Here is an 18,938-nt window from a genome sequence, read left to right on the forward strand (position 1 = left end):
CAGATAAATATTTATCTGTGGAGTAGACATATGAGAGAATATGCATAACAAACTTAAATCCAGATGAATTAAAAACCATCTAAAACACTGTACATTTATTAAATACTTATAATGCATAATACAATAAATGACAAAACAGAGTAAAATAAAAAAACATTTAAATCATACAATACATGGCAGTAGCTGCAGCAGAGTGCCAAGGTAAGAAAACCAAGGAGGACAAAGATGGAAACCAGAAAATAGAATCAGAAAATAGAACCAGAGAATGAAGTGTCATCACATGAATCGTGCATCTCTTCAGTACAGTTCAAATACATGTTTTCTCATCCTTATCCTTCCTCTGGTCAGTTTCCTCAGCACTTCATCCTCAGCTCGATGTTTTCAGCAGCAGTTTTTCTTTTCGTCTTTTGACTGAGCCTCTTCCAGGTTGGCTCTGTCTGAGCCTGGAGGGAGGGAGGGAGGCAGGGAGGGAGGGAGGGATAGGGAGGGAGGGAGGGAGAGAGGGATAGGGAGGGAGGGAGGGATAGGGAGGGATAGATAGGGAGGGAGGGATAGGGAGGGAGGGAGTGAGGGATAGGGAGGGAGGGAGGGATAGGGAGGGAGGGAGTTGGCAGTTTATTTTAATTCATGGAAACAAACTGAATATTTGGCACTTATTTTTTGGTTGTTCACAATGTGTGCTTGTTTTGGCTACCCGCAATGCTTTGGGGCTATCTTGTTGTTAATATCAGTGACCTATGCACTTTGTAAAGCTCTCTCTTGGAAGTTGCTTTGGATAAAAGCGTCTGCTAAATGAATAAATGTAAATGAATAAAATTGTCTGCAAATGAAAGAAAATTGACATTGCCCTGACCCTGAATAACAGAAAGTCGCCCCTTACCGATACTGTTTCCCCTTCCAATGCTGTTAGGGGTTATCCCTTTCTCTAGGTCCTTTAGTATGGACTCCTCAAAGGCCAGGGCAGCCACTCTAAAGAAGAACTCCTGCACATTGTCACCTAAAACAGAGCCACGAACACAGTTTATCCACACACGCAACTATGCAACTTCACTTTCGATTGTTGTCATATTCAACCGATATTAACCCGTCTCTCAGTATTGTGGAAATTTCACAAACCTAGGCTTGACGTGAAACAGCTAAAGCTCAAATAGAACCTCTCCACTAGCTTTGTGTCTGTGAGAAAGTGTCTGTATGCCTTGCAGTTATTACAGTTGAGAAGAGAAGGTTTTTACTGCAAGCTTTCCATAGATCTGACGTCTCCACGGTTACATTTACAGTACATTTTTGTTTACAATACTGATGATTTTGACATGATCAGCTTTTCATCTCAATGTCAATGATGTCTGCACCTGTTTTGGCGGAAACCGACCAAAATTCAGCGTTCATCTCCGTCGCTATTCTGAGAGCATCTTTCTCTGTCCTGTGGCATTCCTCTGGGGACTTGTGGAGACAGAAAAATAATAAAATGCATGAATGAAAACATGAATCCCGTAGAGCCAAAAGACTAAATCTGTGAAAATATGATATGATTGTGAGCATTCACGTGAGTGACCTCACCAGCAGGTCGCTCTTTGTTCCAACCAGGAAGACGAAACAGGAACCTGGCTCATTTTCTCTCAGGGCTTCCTCCAGCCACTGTCTGTAAAGGAAGAGGTACATTTTAAACGCCTTTTTCTTGCTCCTGTTACTTAATTCGGTCGCTTATGAATGACTCCCGACCCTACCGTGTGTGGTCCAGGGTCTTAATGTCTGCCATGTCGAAGACAGTGACGATCACTGTGGAAAAACAAACACCATATGTGAGTAGAGACATCGGCAACAACAACAACAAATCTACGTCTGTTTTCAAGAATCACTTTATCCTTAAGGAGAAAACCTTTTTACCCTGAGCACCTCTGTAGTACGCAGAAGCAATGCATTTAAACTTCTCCTGCCCCGCTGTGTCCCAGCTACATTGTGAAAGCAAAAGAACAGATCAGTGAATGGAAAGTACTGGCAATCATTTTGAAATCAAAGCTGTCGATGTGTAAAAATTTCAAAAACCACACTGAAATGTGTCCTTACATCTGGAGAGAGAATGGAACCCCGCATAGCTCAAACCTCTCGATTTCAAAGTCCACCCCGATGGTTGCTTTGTAATCCCGGTCAAATGCATCTTTACAAAACCTGAGGGCAAAAAGATACATGTAAATCAATCTATATCTGTATGAATATATATAGCTCTGGAAAAAATGGAGACCACTGCACCTTTTTCTTTCATAAAATAAAAAGGTTGAGAAGGACACTTTTGAGTGAGGAACAGAAGGGTCAAATTCACAGTGACCTCAAGTTGACAGACCGATACTGTAGAACAAACCGTCATCCTGTACCTATTGATGAGACAGGTCTTGCCTACATTCAGGTCGCCCACGACTACCGCTTTCGACATCTTCAGCCTGTCCCATCTTCAGAAGCAGATTAAACAGAAGGCGTCATCACTGTTCATTCATCTGATGGTCATTAGGTTAATTAGGCCAACCGGTAAACTGACCCATGATGCCTCTCATCTCTGTCTTTAAAAGCAACCTTGGCCTCCGCATTCCAGTCGTCCTTTGTCTGCAGACAAGCCTGTGGGTTGTGGCACTGGAAGGAAGGGATGGAATGATCGTAGAATCGACATGAGCAGTTAACACAGAGGAGTATCGGTGAGGGTAAACATCCTTGAGGCCTGGAAGGAAGACATTTCGGGTACATTTCGGTCGTTAGAAACGTCCCATCTGATCTAGAGGGTTCTCCCACTACTGTCAACTTTCAGGTGTCTGTCTACTTTCCCTAACTCTGAGGGGGAAAGAGTTTTGGGTGGAAGTTTGTTTGTTCTGAAAACTGAAATGAAAACCGCTGACTGGGGTCTTTATGCAAGTTGGGTTATTGCACAAATGTATACCTTGTGCCGCTTTTTCAGTAAATTAGTGCAAAACTAGTCCTGTGATCCGGCTACGCACATCGTCTGTGAAGAAACAGCCTTAAGTGGATGTCATACGTTATCAATAACCTGAATCTTGCCACTCTGGCCTTTTCCTACATCCTGTTTGTTCCTCACTCTCCGTTAAAATACCGTAGCCGCAGTAACTGTCTGTGTCACTAAAGCTTAGACGAATAGTTTGTTTTGTGCAGTAGCTTAGTGGATAGAATACCTTTGGGAACTTGCAGATGACCCTGTCCCTGCTTACAGGTGTGGAGAAGTGCTTCATCGTCCCGTTCCTCGTCCCGTCCATACTGATTTGGAGAACGAAGTTTGCTAAAAACCTCTAAAGCAGAATATATTCTCAGCATGCGAGAGGCAGTGACCATGCACGCATGTCTGTCCGTCTGACACTGTCACCTCATCACATATCCCAATAACCTATTTTAGTGCAATATATTTTTTACAATAAACATTCATTTCAAGTATACTAGTCGTGTGAAGGCAAAACAACTGTTCTCAGGGTTTCTCCCTAGAATGCGTATATTTCCAAGGTCTGATTAAACTGGTAAATGCATATAACCGTAACTAGATATTAAATGCATATAACCGTAACTAGATATTAAAACACGAATGCAAAACTCGAACGAGCTCGTGAAAATCTGAGTTTGGTTTGCTAGGTAGCTAGCTGCAGCAGTTAGGTATTGTGAGCACAAATACGATGTCAGCTATTTGTGAATATTGTTAACAGTTAGCAATGAATGTGTAACATTGTAGCTCCTAGTTAAGCCAATTTTACTCACGTTATCCTTTTAACTTGTACTGGTTGTGTGTTGCAGTGTAGTAGACAAGCTCGAGCTCTGCATCAGACCAATTCGTATCTCCATAGCAACCCCGTGCCGTGCCCCACCGGCAAGCATCACGTGGCTTGGAGCCCGACTGCAGATACATTTATCGATCATATTTAAGAAATTGTCTCCATCGACTGTACACGTCACGATATTAAGCGATATTCTGGTGGTGCGTGCCAGCGAGGAGGGCATATAGGCCAACGTACAAATCGTTTGCCTTGATTGGGCAGTTATGAATTCCACAAATGAAATTTACACATCGCTGAACATTTTATGGAAGAGCATGAATTAACGAGGAATTCTGGGAAATAACTAAGCTGATGACATATCTTCTATCGTGAAAGCCTGTGACGTAGTCAGACCCGTACATTTGTAACAGCGCCCATTTAGGGAAGGATGTAATTATTTCGTTTAATTGATTATTAAAACCAAGACTCCGTGGACCAGCCTCCGTCTGGATCCACCTTGTAGATGCGTCTGCGCCTGTAGCCTTAAACGTTGCATTGGGAGCTCAAGTAAGCTCAAAGCTATTAATTCCGTTCTATGTGAATGTACCGAAATTAATGTCTTCGTTCCTACCAAAGCTCTCAAACAGGTGTGTGCGCCGGCTGAGACAGTTATTAACACCGAAAGTTCCTGTCACTCCCACGGGACGGCGGTAGAGATCCGACAGCTGCTGTAGCCATGCAGATTGCTGTGTCATGCAAGGCAAGCTGGTCCTTTACACATTTTCAGTAATCATCGTCTCGCACCATGAACAGACTAGGGCATGTTCATGCTCTGGGGGAACCAAGCTGGGGCCAGTTGTATTGTTAGGGGGGGGGGGGGGGGGGGGGGGGGGGGGGGGGGGGGCAGTTACATTAAACACTATTGTTGTCATACAGCCTTCTTGATTAAAAGGCAAAATGCCATGTTTATAATTATTCAGACTCGATATTTAGGGGGCCCACAAGGGGGCCCAAGCTTGTTGTCACAGGGGCCCCCCTGACCCCAGACTCAACCATGGATACTGTTTCCAAGACAATATAAACAGTGTGATGGTATGCTGGTGCTCATGACCATACTCCATGAGAAATAAGAAATATAAGATGACAGTCAAATAAATCATCCAGTTTTAGGCCGATCCTGAAGCCTGCTAGTGTAATGTCAGATTCTCAGCAGGGCAGGGTTACAATGTGCCAACATTTTGTCTAGGCCGACTAATACCTGCTAATGGTCCAATAACCCTAATGTGTCTGAGATGCACTCATATCTCCTTCATCCCTCAGGTGTGATTCTGGCTCATCACTGATCAATACTTGATGGACCACGAGGCACTATGAGGTTTGATTTATTCCGTTCCTCCTATCCCAATCCCCACACATTCATCCTTTGCTTTCCCCAAACCCAGTTGGGCCTGCAGTATGTAGGGCAGCTCCGTGATGTTGCTGCTTTGAATGTCTTGTGTTCCCCATGTACAGTGTCCTTGAGTGCCGAGAAAGGCACTTTTAAATAACATATGTTATTGTTATCATACGGTGGATTGGCTTTTTAGGATAAGGGGACATCCCAGTTGTGCTGGCTGGACAGCTTCTTTTCAAAGGGTCTATATCTCTTCAATATCCACTATAGGAGTAGACTGAGCCCCTGGATCGAGCACCGAAAGAGTGAATCACTGCAAATCCAGCCCCGTTCCATACATCTGCCACGGTGTTCTAAAGTGTGAACGTGTTTCGACAATCCCCTTTGATCGTTCGGGTCATGTGAGGCGTCTCTCTCTTCTCCTCCCCTCTTGTTTTTTGGTGTGTTTTTTTCCGGTCTTGATATTGGTTCCCTCTTTTAGAAAACGCTTCCTTCTTTTGATTCGCTCCAGCATCAAACCAGTACCCAAAAGGGTGTATAATAAGACTGAAGATCAAAGATTTATTTATATTTTTTTTGGGGGGGGGGAATAAAAGCTAAATGGGAGATGCAAGACCTAACCGATGGAAAAATGTGCTGATGAACTAATCAGACAAATAATAAACCGCAAAATGAAGGGATTTGTAGTTTTTTGCTGTGTGCAATGGCTGCCTCACTAAGAATGTGACTACAAATACTTCTGGGCGAATACTATGTATGTTTTCTATCTATACCTCCTTTGATTGCTGCATCTAGTTCACCAAGTCAAAGTAGTTTGTTGACTCCTCATGACTGTCACAAGATCGAGTTTCAGCAATACTCTGCCTCCCCTATGGAGGAGCCTAAACAAATACCCACTGTTACTAAAAACTGTAACCTTTTTCCTCTCTCTTTCTCCACCTCTTCTCACTACCACTCTCTCTCTACATTGACATGTAGTCATTTAGCAGACGCTCTCATCCAGAGTGACTTACTGTGAGTACAGGGACATTCCCCCCCGGAGGCAAGTAGGGCAAAGTGCCTTGCCCAAGGACACAACGTCATTTCGCACAGCCAGGTATCGAACCGGCAACCTTCTAATAATCAACCCGACTCACTAACAGCTCAGCCATCTGAATCCCTGAATCCCCCTCTCTTTCTACATCTTTTCTCTCTCAGATGGCTGAGCGGTTAGGGAATCTGACTAGTAATCAGCAGGTTGCCGGTTTGATTCCTGGCCATGCAAAAAGGCATTGTGTCCTTGGGCAAGGCACTTCACCCTACTTGCCTCGGGGGAATGTCCCTGTACTCCATGTAAGTTGCTCTGGATAAGAGCGTCTGCTAAATGACTAAATGTAAATTCAAGCAGCGTCTGAGCTCTATCTGTGTGGAATGTATGGCCATCCTAACTGCCTCTACCACCCGGTTTCAGCTATGCACCAAAGAAACGTCCATCACATGAATTCATTTGGGAGTGATTTAATTGCATACTTTATTTGTGTTCATAATTTTTGCTCTGGTTGTGTGGGATGGTTAGAAAAAAAGAACAAGTTTCTTTTTAAATCTTTTTTTTATCTTGATTACAGAAAGCGCAGAGAGAGAGAAAGAGAGAGTGGCAGATGATTTCGAAACTGCACGTTCTACCCGGACTAATAAGTATATTTGGTTCAGTGCAAGTGCTATGACGTGGTGCGTGCTTGGAAGTACAGACTGTCAAATAAAAGAGGACACCAGTCCATTGTCAGCTTCAGTGCCTTTGAACCCCCCTTCCCCTAGTCCGTGAACTGAATTTGCCCCCACACATTTCACACAGACAAGGGAATCTGTGTTCTAACCCATATTTCCAATGACCATTACCCCCAAAAACACATTCTCACCACAGTCAGAATTTGCATAATTAATTTTATTTCTTTGTTATTGTTCTTTGTTTTAATAAGTCTTCTAAATTGTTTGTTTTTGTTGATGTGGACATCCTGTAAAGTAAGGTTAAAACCTGGAGCCCTTAGCGGAGTTGTTACTGTAAAAGGTGAGCGTTTGAGAGAGGAGTGAAGCGGTCATTTCCACCCTCCTCCTGCCCACCTCTCTCTCTTTCTCTCGCTCTATCTCTATCTAACTATCTGTCTCTCTCTCTCTCGTCTACCCTCCTTGTATGCTATATACCCCAATAACAGTATCCCACCTCAATCTTTATTTATCATTTGTTTTAACAAAAAGTGTACCGTACAGTATATTTACACATCATACCCACTGACAGTAGAACAATTTCCACTTAGATAACGCAAGGAGTACTGAAACTTAAACGTTTTTTTTTTTCTTCTCATTCATATAATTTTTGCAATCTATTTTCCTTTAATCCTCTCTCGACCCACAAAATCTTTTCATGCTGGATTTGTAATGAGCTTGTCATTGTCATCGTCCCCATCACCACCACCATCATCATTATAATATAACTCTTTTCAATGAGTTATTTTCCTCTTAGACAACAGCTGTACAATCGTACACAGTGTTTGACTTCCATATATTTTTGGGAATATATTAGTTAAACAGAAAACAGTTTAACAGAAAACGAATTGAAAATAAAATATACCAATATCCCAAAGTAACAAAACCATGCATGTTTTTGTCAATAAAAAAACAAAAATGGAACATTATTGATGGGATTTATTTTTATTTACACTGGAATTGGCACTCTTTTTGATGTCTCTTTTGCTGGAAACTGGAATGATCTAAGAGAACACTATGGACTGAGTGTAACACTAGCCTGGTCAATCAGAGGCCTGCTCTAAAAGGCAGGTTGGACATACGTAATAATTTTAAAACACAAAAACAAAAAAAAGAAAAGAGAAATAAACCAGATAAAACAGGACTACCTTTTAAAGAGCAATTCATGCCAACCGATGAGATGCAGTGTATGTTGTGTAGAAAACGATTCTCTTCAACTGTGGACTGTGGCAGTTATTTTTCTTGTTTGGACTGAAACCTTGTGACATCATGTCCCTGAGGGTGCCCCCAGGACTGTGTGTGTCCTCTCCGGTAGACATGCCCTATGGATCAGCCGTCCTTTTCATGACAGGAAGAAATCCTAAAGAATGTATTGATCATCTTTTTTTTTTGTCTCTTTTTTCTTCTGTATATTTTTTATATTGTATTTTTTTTTTTTTTTTTTTGAAAAGCAGAATTAATTGAATCAGACAAATTAAATCAACTGAAGAAGACAAAAAGAAATAATTGAATTGCCAATGAAGACCGACCCTAGGTTTGACAAGCAGAAGGTGGGGGGGGGGGGGGGGGGGGGGGGGGGTGAATGTCTTTTGTTTCCAGTGTTTCCACGTCAAACAAGTGCTTGACAGTTGATCCCAAGTCTTTGTGTGTGAGCAAACATAGGGATGTGTGTACATGTGTTTGTGTGTGTGTGTGTGTCTCTACATACTCATATATTCAGTGCAAACACATTTATGCCAACCATGGGTAAACTCACACATTGAGCATAGCGCTCCCAACTCTTATTTCAAGCCAAACCGTCGAGCACAGAGATCGTCCCTGACTAATTCATCCACTGGCTCTCCTCACAGTCCTCTGCTGCACTTGTCCCAAGAGACAGACAGACAGGCAGACAGACAGGCAGGGCAGCAGGCAGGCAGACAGGCAGGCAGGCAGTCGGGCAAATAGGCCTTTAGTTTTGCCAGCCAAGTGGTGGGCCAACTGCTGCCGATGCAGCCATCAAAATCCCACGCCCCCGTCCCTCAACCCGTGCCCCCCTGTCTCCCCCTGTCCCTAACCCTAGCACAGCCCAATGTACTTGAGATTGTTCTGGATGATCACATCCGTGACGGCGTCAAACACAAACTGGATGTTGCTGGTGTCGGTGGCGCAGGTGAAGTGGGAGTAGATCTCCTTGGTCTCCTTGTTGCGGTTCAAGTCCTCAAACTGCCGCTGCACGTAGACGGCTGCCTCCTCATAGGTGTTCTGGCCTTTGTAGTCGGCGAAGCAGACCGTTAGAGGGATGCGCTTGATCTTCTCCGCCAGCAGGTCCTTCTTGTTGAGGAAGAGGATGAGCGAGGTGTTGGTGAACCAGTTGTTGTTGCAGATGGAATCGAAGAGACGCAGGCTCTCTGCCATGCGACTCTGTGGAGGCGGGGAGGGGTGGAGGGGAGGGTGGAGGGGAGGGGTGGAGGGTGGAGGAGAGGGGAGGAGGGGGAAGAAGAAAAGAGAGGAGATTACGATGATTACGAGACACATTTGACACTGTTGACAAAATGAGAAATGTCAAGGCTTGCTCATAGGGGTGTTTGCGCTGGAATCAGGTTAATGAAATTGGAGTAAGGTCTAGGGTCACGCTCAAAACATTCAGGCATGGAACGACAAGCTTTGAGCAGCAGAAGAATGTCAGTTGCCAGCAATTACGTGTGGTCAGTGCAAGGTCCGAAGATAAGGATGAATGTTGGGAATCCTAAAGGCACGCCGTCTATCCCATGGATCTCCCCTGGACCCGCCGAAGGTGGGATTATTCCTGTTGTGTCAACATGGGCTGGAGACTGTCAGAGAAAAAGCCTGCACTTGAACTCTCCACACAAACAGGGCATGTGTCCATCTTGTCTCCTCTCTCATTCTGAGCATACTGTTGCAGTGTTGCAGGGGCTATTTTTCACGCGACAAGAAGGAGCGGTTACTTGAACTCACTAACTTGAAGAGGGACTGTGATGCCTGCTGTTAGCGTTGCAAGTGCGACTAGGAGAGGGGCTATCGAAATCTGAAGAGACCATCTTGAGAAACAAAGAGTGTGTGTATGTGTGTGTGTGTATATATACATACGTGTGTGTTGGGGGGGGGGGGTGTATTTCTGTGGACAGATGGAACTAATCACATACAGAACATACTGCAGAGGCTGAGCTCTAAACCCAAACATGTGTTCAGTGATGACATATTCTCTCGACCTTTCAGCATAGGCCAAGGCCATACAAGCACAACTTTAACTTTTCCCTGACGCACAGACTCACACATCTGCCATTGCTGTTGAAAAGAATACAGTCAGGAATCTATACGTAAGTGTAATCTTGTGGTCCTTTTTCATCCGGCAAAACACCAAACTTGTTGGCTGTATTTTATCCATGAGGATGACTGGTATATTTCTCCTAAGTTGTTTTTCAAATTCCTGAATGGAATCCAGAAGTTCAGGGAGTTGTAGCCAAAGGACTCATCATAGCAGTTCATATCACATGGTTTAAACTGGAATTCCACATTTCCACGTGTTGTCAATGCGAAATGAAAACTGACTTGTTCTTTTCTTCAGAATACTGTGATTCTCTGGGGAGCGGGTGGGATAGAACTGGGCACACATGAGAACAAAGAACAACAAAGAATTTGATTTGCCAAATAAATCTTGGTTTGAGAACTGGCAAATTGCAGGCAGTCGGTGCAACCAAATATAAAAGGATTAACCGTCTGACATCAGTCAAGCTCTGCCTTGTGGACTGGCCACCCTTACGAGATGCGTAATCTCTTTAGGTCAACAAAAACATGTGGCAATATTTCAGTAAAATCTCCCTGCGCCAGACTTACTATGATATATAGCCTGGGTGTAACGCTGTGTCTGTGTGTGTGTGTTTGTGTGTATGAGTGTGTGAGTGTATATGTATGTGTGTTTTTTTATGTGTGTGTGTACCTGCATGTGTGTGTGTGTATGTGTGTGAATGAACATGTGTGTGAGCAAATGCGTTTGTGTTGGTGTGTGTGCGTGTGCGTGCGCGTGTGTGTGTGTGTCTCCAGGCATGTGGTGTGTATCCAGTAGCTTGTGACTGAGGGAGGACGGCAGTTGGAAGAGTAGCCTGCTGTTTAAAAGGTTACACACAACATCACGGTGCTCTGAGCTATTCACAAGACCCCCTCTCAGGGAAAAAGCAAGATGGAGAACACAGAAGCAGGGGTGGGGGGGTGGTTGGTGCATCTAGAGAGTTTGCTGTACTACAGCCAACAAAGCCATCATTAACCATCCAAACAGTCAAGGTTTTTGCCGACATGGCATGACTCTTGTCTTTGGATCGTCACGGTTTTACGCCGTGAGCCAAGGCCCTAGGACCCGTTTATAGGATAACCAATCCTTCTGATAAACCTGGAGCTTGAAGCCTTCACGCTGGCTTGAGTGGTGCGTAGAACCGCCCGTCAGGACACTCTAAATGGACACACTTCATCAGCCGTGCGAGTCGGCGTCGGAAGACCCGCGCCTCCTGAAGGGTCTCTCAGCTGTCCGGAGGGGCTCTCCACCGTGGGGCTGCCAGGGGTGTGAAAAGAGAGCTTTTCCCTCTAATTGAGCTGAGTGGCTCAGGGGGCTGAGGTGAGACCCCTTCACAGCGCACCGTGAAGAAGGTCAGAGCCAGCCCTCCTGCGTCCCTGGCCCTCCTCCCCGGGCCCTCGCCCAGGCCCCCCGCCTGGGCGAGAGGGCCCGCCGTGCGATGGGAATCTCCAGGCTCCACGCTGGGCCACTGGTACCCCTCACAGCAGGGAGGAAAGGACCCTGGGGTGGGAACAACCAGCACGACAGCCCCCTCCCCTCTCTCCCCTCACCCCACTCCCAAACCTTACACACACACACACATACACACTCACACTCACACACACGCACACTCTTTTCCCTGGACTCCCTGCAGTGTCTTTCCTCCCTGAGCAGGGTAGACACACAGGCCTTAATTAAACTTAAGTATTAATGAGAAGGTTCAGCCCTGTGTTAATGCTTTGTTTCCAGTAAATACGGCATGCAGGACTAAGGAGACGCCTCACTGTAATTCAATTGAAGTCATTTAGGTTTCAATTCAAATGGCAGCGCCTGATAATCGCCATGGTCACAGAGAAAGGGGCTCTTTGCACACAACCACGGTTTTTAATTGAGGCAATCTTTCTTCTCTCTCTTCTCTCTCCTCTCTTTCTTCTCTTTCTTCTCTCTCTTCTCTCTCTTCTCTTTCTTCTCTTTCTTCTCTCTCTTCTCTCTCTTCTCTCTCCTCTCTCCATTGTTCTCACATTCTCTCTCCTCTCTTTCTCCATTGGTCTCTCTCCTCTCTCTCTTCTTGTCCCTCTCCTCTCTTTCTCCATTGGTCTCTCTCCTCTCTCTCTTCTTGACTCTCTCCTCTCTTTCTCCATTGGTCTCTCACCTCTCTCTCCTTGTCTCTCTCCTCTCTCTCTTCTTGACTCTCCTCTCTCTCTTCTTGACTCTCTCCTCTCTCCTTGTCTCTCTCCTCTGTTTTCTCATCTCTCTCCTTCTCTCAATCTCTTCATCACTTGTGTGTCTATGTCTCCCTGATCACTGCTCTCACTGCATCCTCATTCAATCAGAAAGTCTGGGCTCTGTCACGTTCAATCACGTGAACGGAGAGCGTACAAAACAACAATTAATTCCGGTTTAGATTGAATTGAGTTAGCTTCCCTCGTAGACGCAGCATTAACGTCACGTTACGTAAGTAACTATGTTACGGCAGACAAGCGTAGCTAAAAGAAATCACACATCACCTCAGATTCCCTTTATGAGAAGGAAGCCTTGATTTACAGTGTCAACATTTGCCAGGAGTCCTCGATCCTGGTCTTTTGTTCCTGGTTGCTAGACATGGTTATCATCTGGAACCCAGGGCCCTGAGAGTGGCCCCCACAGGAGAGTCTGGGTTGGAGATTGATCTGTTTACGGGGAGGGCATGGCATACATGAGGATGACGCATAGCTCCTTATGTGTAACCTCATTGATTCCGAGTCAACTGGAGCCATGGAGATGTTTGGAAACGTCTTGATCTATGGACGAGGTCGAGTATTGTTTTGTGTTGAAATGTTGAAAGTTTGATGTGGTCAACTCAGATGTGGTCGACATCGTCACAACAGGTAACAGCAGGGAGAACTAACACAGATAGAAATGAGCAGGTGGGAGATTAAAGAAGAGAACATGGAAACCGCCATCATTGCTGTCATACAGGAAGTATTGAGAAGAATACAGGAAGTGTTAGAAAGAATACAGGAAGTGTTGGGATGAATACAGGAAGTGAAAATTTGTTTTAACATTTCTCATATCTTTAGGTAATGTAAACTCATGTACCTATAGCTTTCACCTTAAAATGTCTGTGTTTGTGGTGATTGTGGCCTTAGCTTGATGTCTCTCTAGTCAGTTGGTCACAGTCTACCACAGAGCCTGTTAAAAGAAAACGAAAGAAAATTCAAAACCCCGTCCATGAATACTTTTCATGGTTTGGCAGTATCCATCCTGTAATAACAGGCGGGCATGAGCCTTGCGGTTCAGCGTAGGAACATCCATCACACATGTCTTGTTCCTCCTGTCCTCCATTCACCTGAACCAGCCAACACACAGCTGCATGGGCCAAGCTCACCTCACACACACCAGGGCCATTACAGGTCATCAGCATTCCCTGCTGCACACACACACACATACACACACACACACACACACACACACACACACACGAGTGGAACATGCAGACCTCAGCGCTCCTGTCTGTTGTGTGTGTGTGTGTCCCTCCCTTCCCTAGGCACGGCTCACTGTCAACTGCCCAGGATTAGGAGCGTTAGACTGGCCTGTTGCTAGGCAACTGTAGCCGTGGCAACCAATTCATTATGAAGAAGAGGATGGGACAGGAAAGAAAATGCATCAGGGGATGGGTTGGTGGGTAAAAAAGAAAAAAAGGAAAAAATGCTCGGCTGTAATTTATTTTTTTCCTCCAAGAGATCTTCTCTGAATATCCTGTGTGTATTAGAGGTAGCGGCTTGTGCATTTGTGCAGCGCGTGGAAAAGAGAGTCGATTTTCTTGTGTTTTCACTGGAGCAGTCATCAATGATTAAAGGTCATGCTCTCCCATCAGCCATTGCGTATCTAAAATCCTTAGCCTCCACACGTTCCCCCACGCATCGTACATTACACACACACACACACACACACACACATACACACACCTACCACAACCTTGGGATTCCAAGGACCCCAGTAACCCAGCTAACCCCTCAGCTAGCATTAAATCATTACCATGTATGTGCTTTTAACGGATCGCATTGTACCTCATTCAGCTAGGCTTACGTGAGCTGCTTAATCCTCTGCCACAGAGGACGAATGGTCTTCAAAGGAAAACAGTCTCTTTTCGGTGAACAGTTGAGAACTGGGTATACACTACAGTCCAGGGCGAGGTTAAAAGATTAGCCTGATTGACTGTAGGTCGTGTTTTAGTGCCCTCGCATGCTGCCTCGCTGTGCTCCTGCAAACCAGCACACGGTCCTGGTTTTTATGCTCCGTCTATCACACCGTCTGAAGTTCTCCTGGCACGTGGATTCCGGAATACGCTTGTGGCTCCCGACGCTCCGTTTGGTGTCTCTGCTTCAAACTAGCTCGGCTAGCTCGGGCTCTGTTGATTCATCAGGGCCCCTTCGGTGCTCGGAGACATCTCACACACTCATCTACACGGGCAAACACAACACACACTCCTCTACACAGGCAAACACTAATAGCATCGCCCGGCAGAGGACGTTATGGGTGTCTGCTTGTCTTGACAATCGTGGTAGAGTTTTTCCCCCTACTTCCTTCCCTCCCTCCCTCCCTCCATCCCTCACTCCCCCACTCTCCCTTCCCCTCTCTGTCTCTCTCTCTCTCTCCCTCCCCTCTCTCTCTCTCTCTCTCTCTCTCTCTCTCTCTCTCTCTCTCTCTCTCTCTCTCTCTCTCTCTCTCTCTCTCTCTCTCTCTCTCTCTCTCACACACAAGCACACTGGAAACCAAAACGTTCCTCCTGCCAGGGTCATCCATCCAGGTTCCTTCTCCACACTCGACTGTGCACAGCAGGAGACAGAGGGTGCCAGGCAGACAGAGGGACGAGCAGAAGAGACAGAGGAGATGGAGGAGAAGGGGTCCGGTAGGGTTGTGAAAGCGTCAGCTGAGATTAAGCAGAGTCTGCCCAATCAGGGGAGAGGTGGGGGTTATGGAGAGATCAGCCGCCGGCCAGCCATTCAGCATCTGGGCGCTAATTCGTTGAGTGCTCGTTGAGCAATCACATTCACAGACTCGCTCACTTCCTGTCCCCCACGACCCCCGTCTGAATCCTGCCCTCTTTGCCTCTCATATCTAAATGACCGCCTGCCTCTTTATGCCTCGCTGCCTTCCAAACTGCCTGCCTGCCTCCCCCCCTCCTTGCCTCCCTCCCTCCTTGCCTCCCTACCTCCCTGCTTGCCTGCCTGCCTCTGTCCCGGCCTCCTTCCCTCCCTCCCTGCCTCTCTTTTCCCTGCTTCCTCTCCCCTGAGGCCTGCCTCGCTTGCTCGTCCCAGTCTACAGACACACTCCAATCCAGCTCCGTGCGACACAAGTGTTCAGACCCACAGAGAGACCTAACGTTGCCCAGGGCCCTCTGCCCTCACTGTGGATGTTTCTGAACCCTCAGAAATACTCCTCTGTCCCTGTTTCTGTTACATCTGTACAGGGCCGCAATCCACCAAGGCCTTCATGGGAAGGCCTTTCAACCGTAGCAGTGTGTTGGCTTGAAAACAGGCTCTACGCTAAGAGAGAGAGAGAGAGAGAGAGAGAGACGCTGTGTAAACAGTTTCAACGGACCTTTCACAGATAAGAAGGTCAGTTGACCATGCCTGCTCTAACCACACCCCTCCGTCGTAAATAACCCTGCTGTCTGAGGCTACGCAGGTAGGGGGAGGGGCAAAGGTCCTATTCCTCCAACCATCCCCCATTTCCCCTCTTCTAAATCCTCACCCGTTCCTTGTCTTTCTTTCTTTTATGCTCTCCTTATCTAAAAATAAATACATAAAATAACATAATTTTGTTTCCTGCCGCTGTGAAGTCCCACAGCCGAACAGTGTCTTTACAAGCTGTCAATTCTCACAGGTACACCCTTGCACCTCAACACTGTGAACTCAATTAACACCTCACTGCATTTTCCTCCTCAGAGTTTATTTATAACCGGCAAAAAGTAATTGATTTCATGTAATAACTCAGTGCAACGAACACATCCTATTATTTATGTAGCACATCAATTAGTAAAGAGATCAAAAGAGTGCCAGAACTGGATGGCAAAGGTTGGAAACTTCAAAGCAGCGTCTATTCTTGTTACATCCGCAACCTTCTCATAATTCGGTTAATAATAAAAAAAAAATGATAAAGATAATTTGGCTGAAAATGTATCTCTTCTTTAAAATGAGAAAAAGAATGGAGAATTGGAAAAGTGTAACTGTGACATTTTCTGTTTCCTAGCAGATAGTCGGGAGCCGGAGGTTGTGGGAGAGAGGGGCTGGGGTAGACGGAAAGGCTCAGACGAGAGATGACGCAGCACAGATATCATCAGCCTCGTGCGCCACTGTTATCTTCTCTCGCTGTTTCTCACAACTGTGAAGTCTCCTCTGAAAAAGTCTAGGGTTGGGGAGCGCGACGTTGCGTTTCAGAAACGCACACCGTCTTTCTACTCCAATGCACTTCGACGGCACAAACGTGGATTTTGACCACGTTATCTGTCACTTTAATACATTCTATAAAGTCTCTTTTAAATGGTCTTCACGTGATACAAAAGCATTGTATTAAATATCAAATGCGTGGGAAAGAATTTCTAACCGATGGTATGATGTATTTGGATGGATTGTACCATTGGCCGAGGTGAGGCCTTCATCTGAGGCTGGGGTTGAGTTTAGATCTAGCACTGAAATAACCAGGTAAACCTCACGTTTCTCCAGAAGTTCCTTGTTTGTGGCCGTGGAAAACTAAGGTTACTGCGGAATGAAGACAGCGAGGAGAAGAGGGAGGGAGCTGAGCAGCACATGAGGCCCAAAGGGTCATGTGACAGTGTGTGAACAAGACAAGACTGGTGTGTGTGTGTGAGAGTGTGTGTGCGAGCGTGTGTGTGTGTGTGAGCGTGTGTGTGCGCGAGGCTTTACAGGAGCGTCCCGCTCTTACCGTCTGGTTGTCTTCGTAGAGCTTCAGGTCGTAGCCGCTTAGCTCCACACAGAAAATGATGGCTGTCACGCCCTCGAAGCAGTGGATCCACTTCTTGCGCTCGGAACGCTGGCCCCCCACGTCCACCATCTTGAAGGTGAGCTCCTTGAAGGTGAACTTGTTCTCCACGATGCCTGTGGTCATGTCCCTGGAGCGCAGGATATCCTCCACGGTGGGGATGAACTCCCCGGAGGAGATGCGGTCCAGGTCGTTCAGGTAATACGCCGTGTTGTCCTCCAGGTGGTACTCGTTGGAGCGCTGGAAGCACTCCTGCACGCCCGAGTCGCCCCACAGACGCTTCATCACCCCCTGCAGCTCGGCCGTGATCTCCCCCTTGCTCTCGGCCGGCCCCGTCAGGGCGAACAGCTGCACAGCGTCGTAGGCGCGGTCGGCGTCGTGGAAGTCGATCTTGAGGGTGGCGAGGGCGCGGATGATGCGCGTGAGCGAGTCGATGGCGTTGTAGAGGATCAGGGGCTTGTACTCCTTGCAGGCGTCCAGGTTGAAACCGCCGCTGTGGATGATCTTCATCTGCTTGACGATGGTGCTCTTCCCCGAGTTGCTGGTGCCCAGGAGGAGGAGCTTGATCTCGCGGCGCTGCCGCTGGCTCTCCGAGCGCAGGTGGCGGTCGATGCGCCGTGAGCGCCGCGCCGCCTCCTTCTCCTCGGAGCTCTGCCGGCACCCCATGGTGGTCTGCCCCGTGGTGATCACCGGAACGGCCGCTCCTCACCGCGAGGGGCGGGGGGGCGCCGCGGGGAAGAAACCGGGCGGGGGGGGAGGAGGGAGGGGAAGAACGACGGAGCGAGGACGGGCAGGAGGGGAGAAGAGGAGGAGGAGGGGAGGAGAGAGAGAGGAGGAAGAGGGCTGTCAGAACAGATCGGGGATCTTCAACGCCGCCGGGCGTGGACGGGGGGGGAGAGATGTCGGCGCGGAGGGAACGCTAGGCAGAAGGAGAGGAGGATGACTCAGGAGGATTTCATTCTCCTGGTTCAGCCGGGGGCAGGCAGACTGTTTCTCTGTCCTCGTGACTCGGGGGGCACCGATGCTCCCCACGTCTACCAGGGCATGGTGGTGGGGGTGCCCACAGGGAGCCCTCGCGGTGGAGTTTGACTGCCTGGAGCCAAGGGGCGAGAGGGGGGGCGGGGGAGGGGCGCGCGCTGAGTCTGTCAGTGGCAACAGAGTTTGGGGAACAGGCCGTCACCGCCCTCCCTCATGGCTGTCCTAGAGCTTCTCCCTGGCTGCTGCAATCGTTCACCGCCTTCCGGCCGCTCGTGGGGGTGCAGGGCGTGGGCCTGGCCGGACTCTGCTGGTCTTCCTGGCGCGCTGGCGTGCTCTCCCGGCTGTTGCTTGTCCTCCGTGTCTCGACAGCTGAAGAGGGAGAGGAGAGACGTGAACGTTCAGGATGTGGCTGAGCAGAGATAAGACCGAACAAGCGAATAACCTACGCTGACACACACACACACACATGCGCCGTGGCATGATAAATGAAGAAGTGCATACATTCAGGAATACACGCTCGCTCTCTTTCACAAACGCAGACTCCCTTTCACGCACACATACGCATTTCCTCTTGCTCATGTGCCCTCATACGATGCCTAGTTCTGTCCCTTGGTCCAGTGTCAACAAGTCACCGCTATCCTTGTTGACTTCCCCTTTAGCGTTCTGACAGGCTAGCGTCCAGCCCCTCCACGCCCGTCGCCCTGGGTTACCAGAGACACAGACTCACTCAGCCAGTCACCCTCAGCACACGCTGGAACAGAACCACACGTCCTCACTCCGTCTGTGTTTTACGTGTGTGCACAGAGGAGCAAAGAGACATAAACCCACACTCGGA

At 47.4% G+C, this 18,938-nt stretch overlaps 2 protein-coding genes across 5 annotated transcripts in view; both read right to left on the minus strand.

Annotated features, from left to right (window-relative positions):
- Positions 1-190: 190 nt before the first annotated feature.
- Positions 191-4,289, minus strand: rab36 (RAB36, member RAS oncogene family). Its single transcript, XM_047017967.1, has 11 exons — positions 3,745-4,289; positions 3,174-3,287; positions 2,531-2,622; positions 2,370-2,444; positions 2,065-2,166; positions 1,885-1,949; positions 1,725-1,776; positions 1,558-1,639; positions 1,350-1,440; positions 881-997; positions 191-443 (listed from the first exon to the last, which is right to left on the minus strand). Exons 2-11 carry the CDS (start codon positions 3,252-3,254, stop codon positions 382-384), a joined length of 819 nt encoding a protein of 272 aa, XP_046873923.1. The 5' UTR covers positions 3,255-3,287; positions 3,745-4,289; the 3' UTR covers positions 191-381.
- Positions 4,290-7,240: 2,951 nt separating this feature from the next.
- Positions 7,241-18,938, minus strand: part of gnaz (guanine nucleotide binding protein (G protein), alpha z polypeptide) — a 16,619-nt gene continuing 4,921 nt past the window's right edge. The window contains exons 1-3 of one of the 4 annotated variants that reach the window (XM_047017905.1): positions 18,831-18,932; positions 17,069-18,472; positions 7,241-9,276 (exon numbers count right to left, since the gene is read on the minus strand). In XM_047017905.1, coding sequence (XP_046873861.1) covers positions 8,932-9,276; positions 17,069-17,791 — 1,068 coding nt within the window. In that variant the 5' untranslated portion in view covers positions 17,792-18,472; positions 18,831-18,932 and the 3' untranslated portion in view covers positions 7,241-8,931. The other 3 variants (XM_047017904.1, XM_047017906.1, XM_047017903.1) reach the window with 3 other exon arrangements.

Source organism: Hypomesus transpacificus, unplaced genomic scaffold (assembly GCF_021917145.1).
Source record: "Hypomesus transpacificus isolate Combined female unplaced genomic scaffold, fHypTra1 scaffold_84, whole genome shotgun sequence".
In the NCBI taxonomy this organism is placed as follows: domain Eukaryota; kingdom Metazoa; phylum Chordata; class Actinopteri; order Osmeriformes; family Osmeridae; genus Hypomesus; species Hypomesus transpacificus.

What these genes read in the sequence shown, in the direction of transcription:
- rab36 (XM_047017967.1), bottom strand. Translation starts at nt 3,254, where the DNA reads ATGGACGGGACGAGGAACGGGACGATGAAGCACTTCTCCACACCTGTA. An exon ending in GTTCCATTCTCTCTCCAGAT is followed by an intron (nt 1,950 to 2,064) that starts GTAAGGACACAT and finishes TTCACAATGTAG; the next exon opens with CTGGGACACAGCGGGGCAGG. An exon ending in AAGACCCTGGACCACACACG is followed by an intron (nt 1,640 to 1,724) that starts GTAGGGTCGGGA and finishes CTTCCTTTACAG; the next exon opens with ACAGTGGCTGGAGGAAGCCC.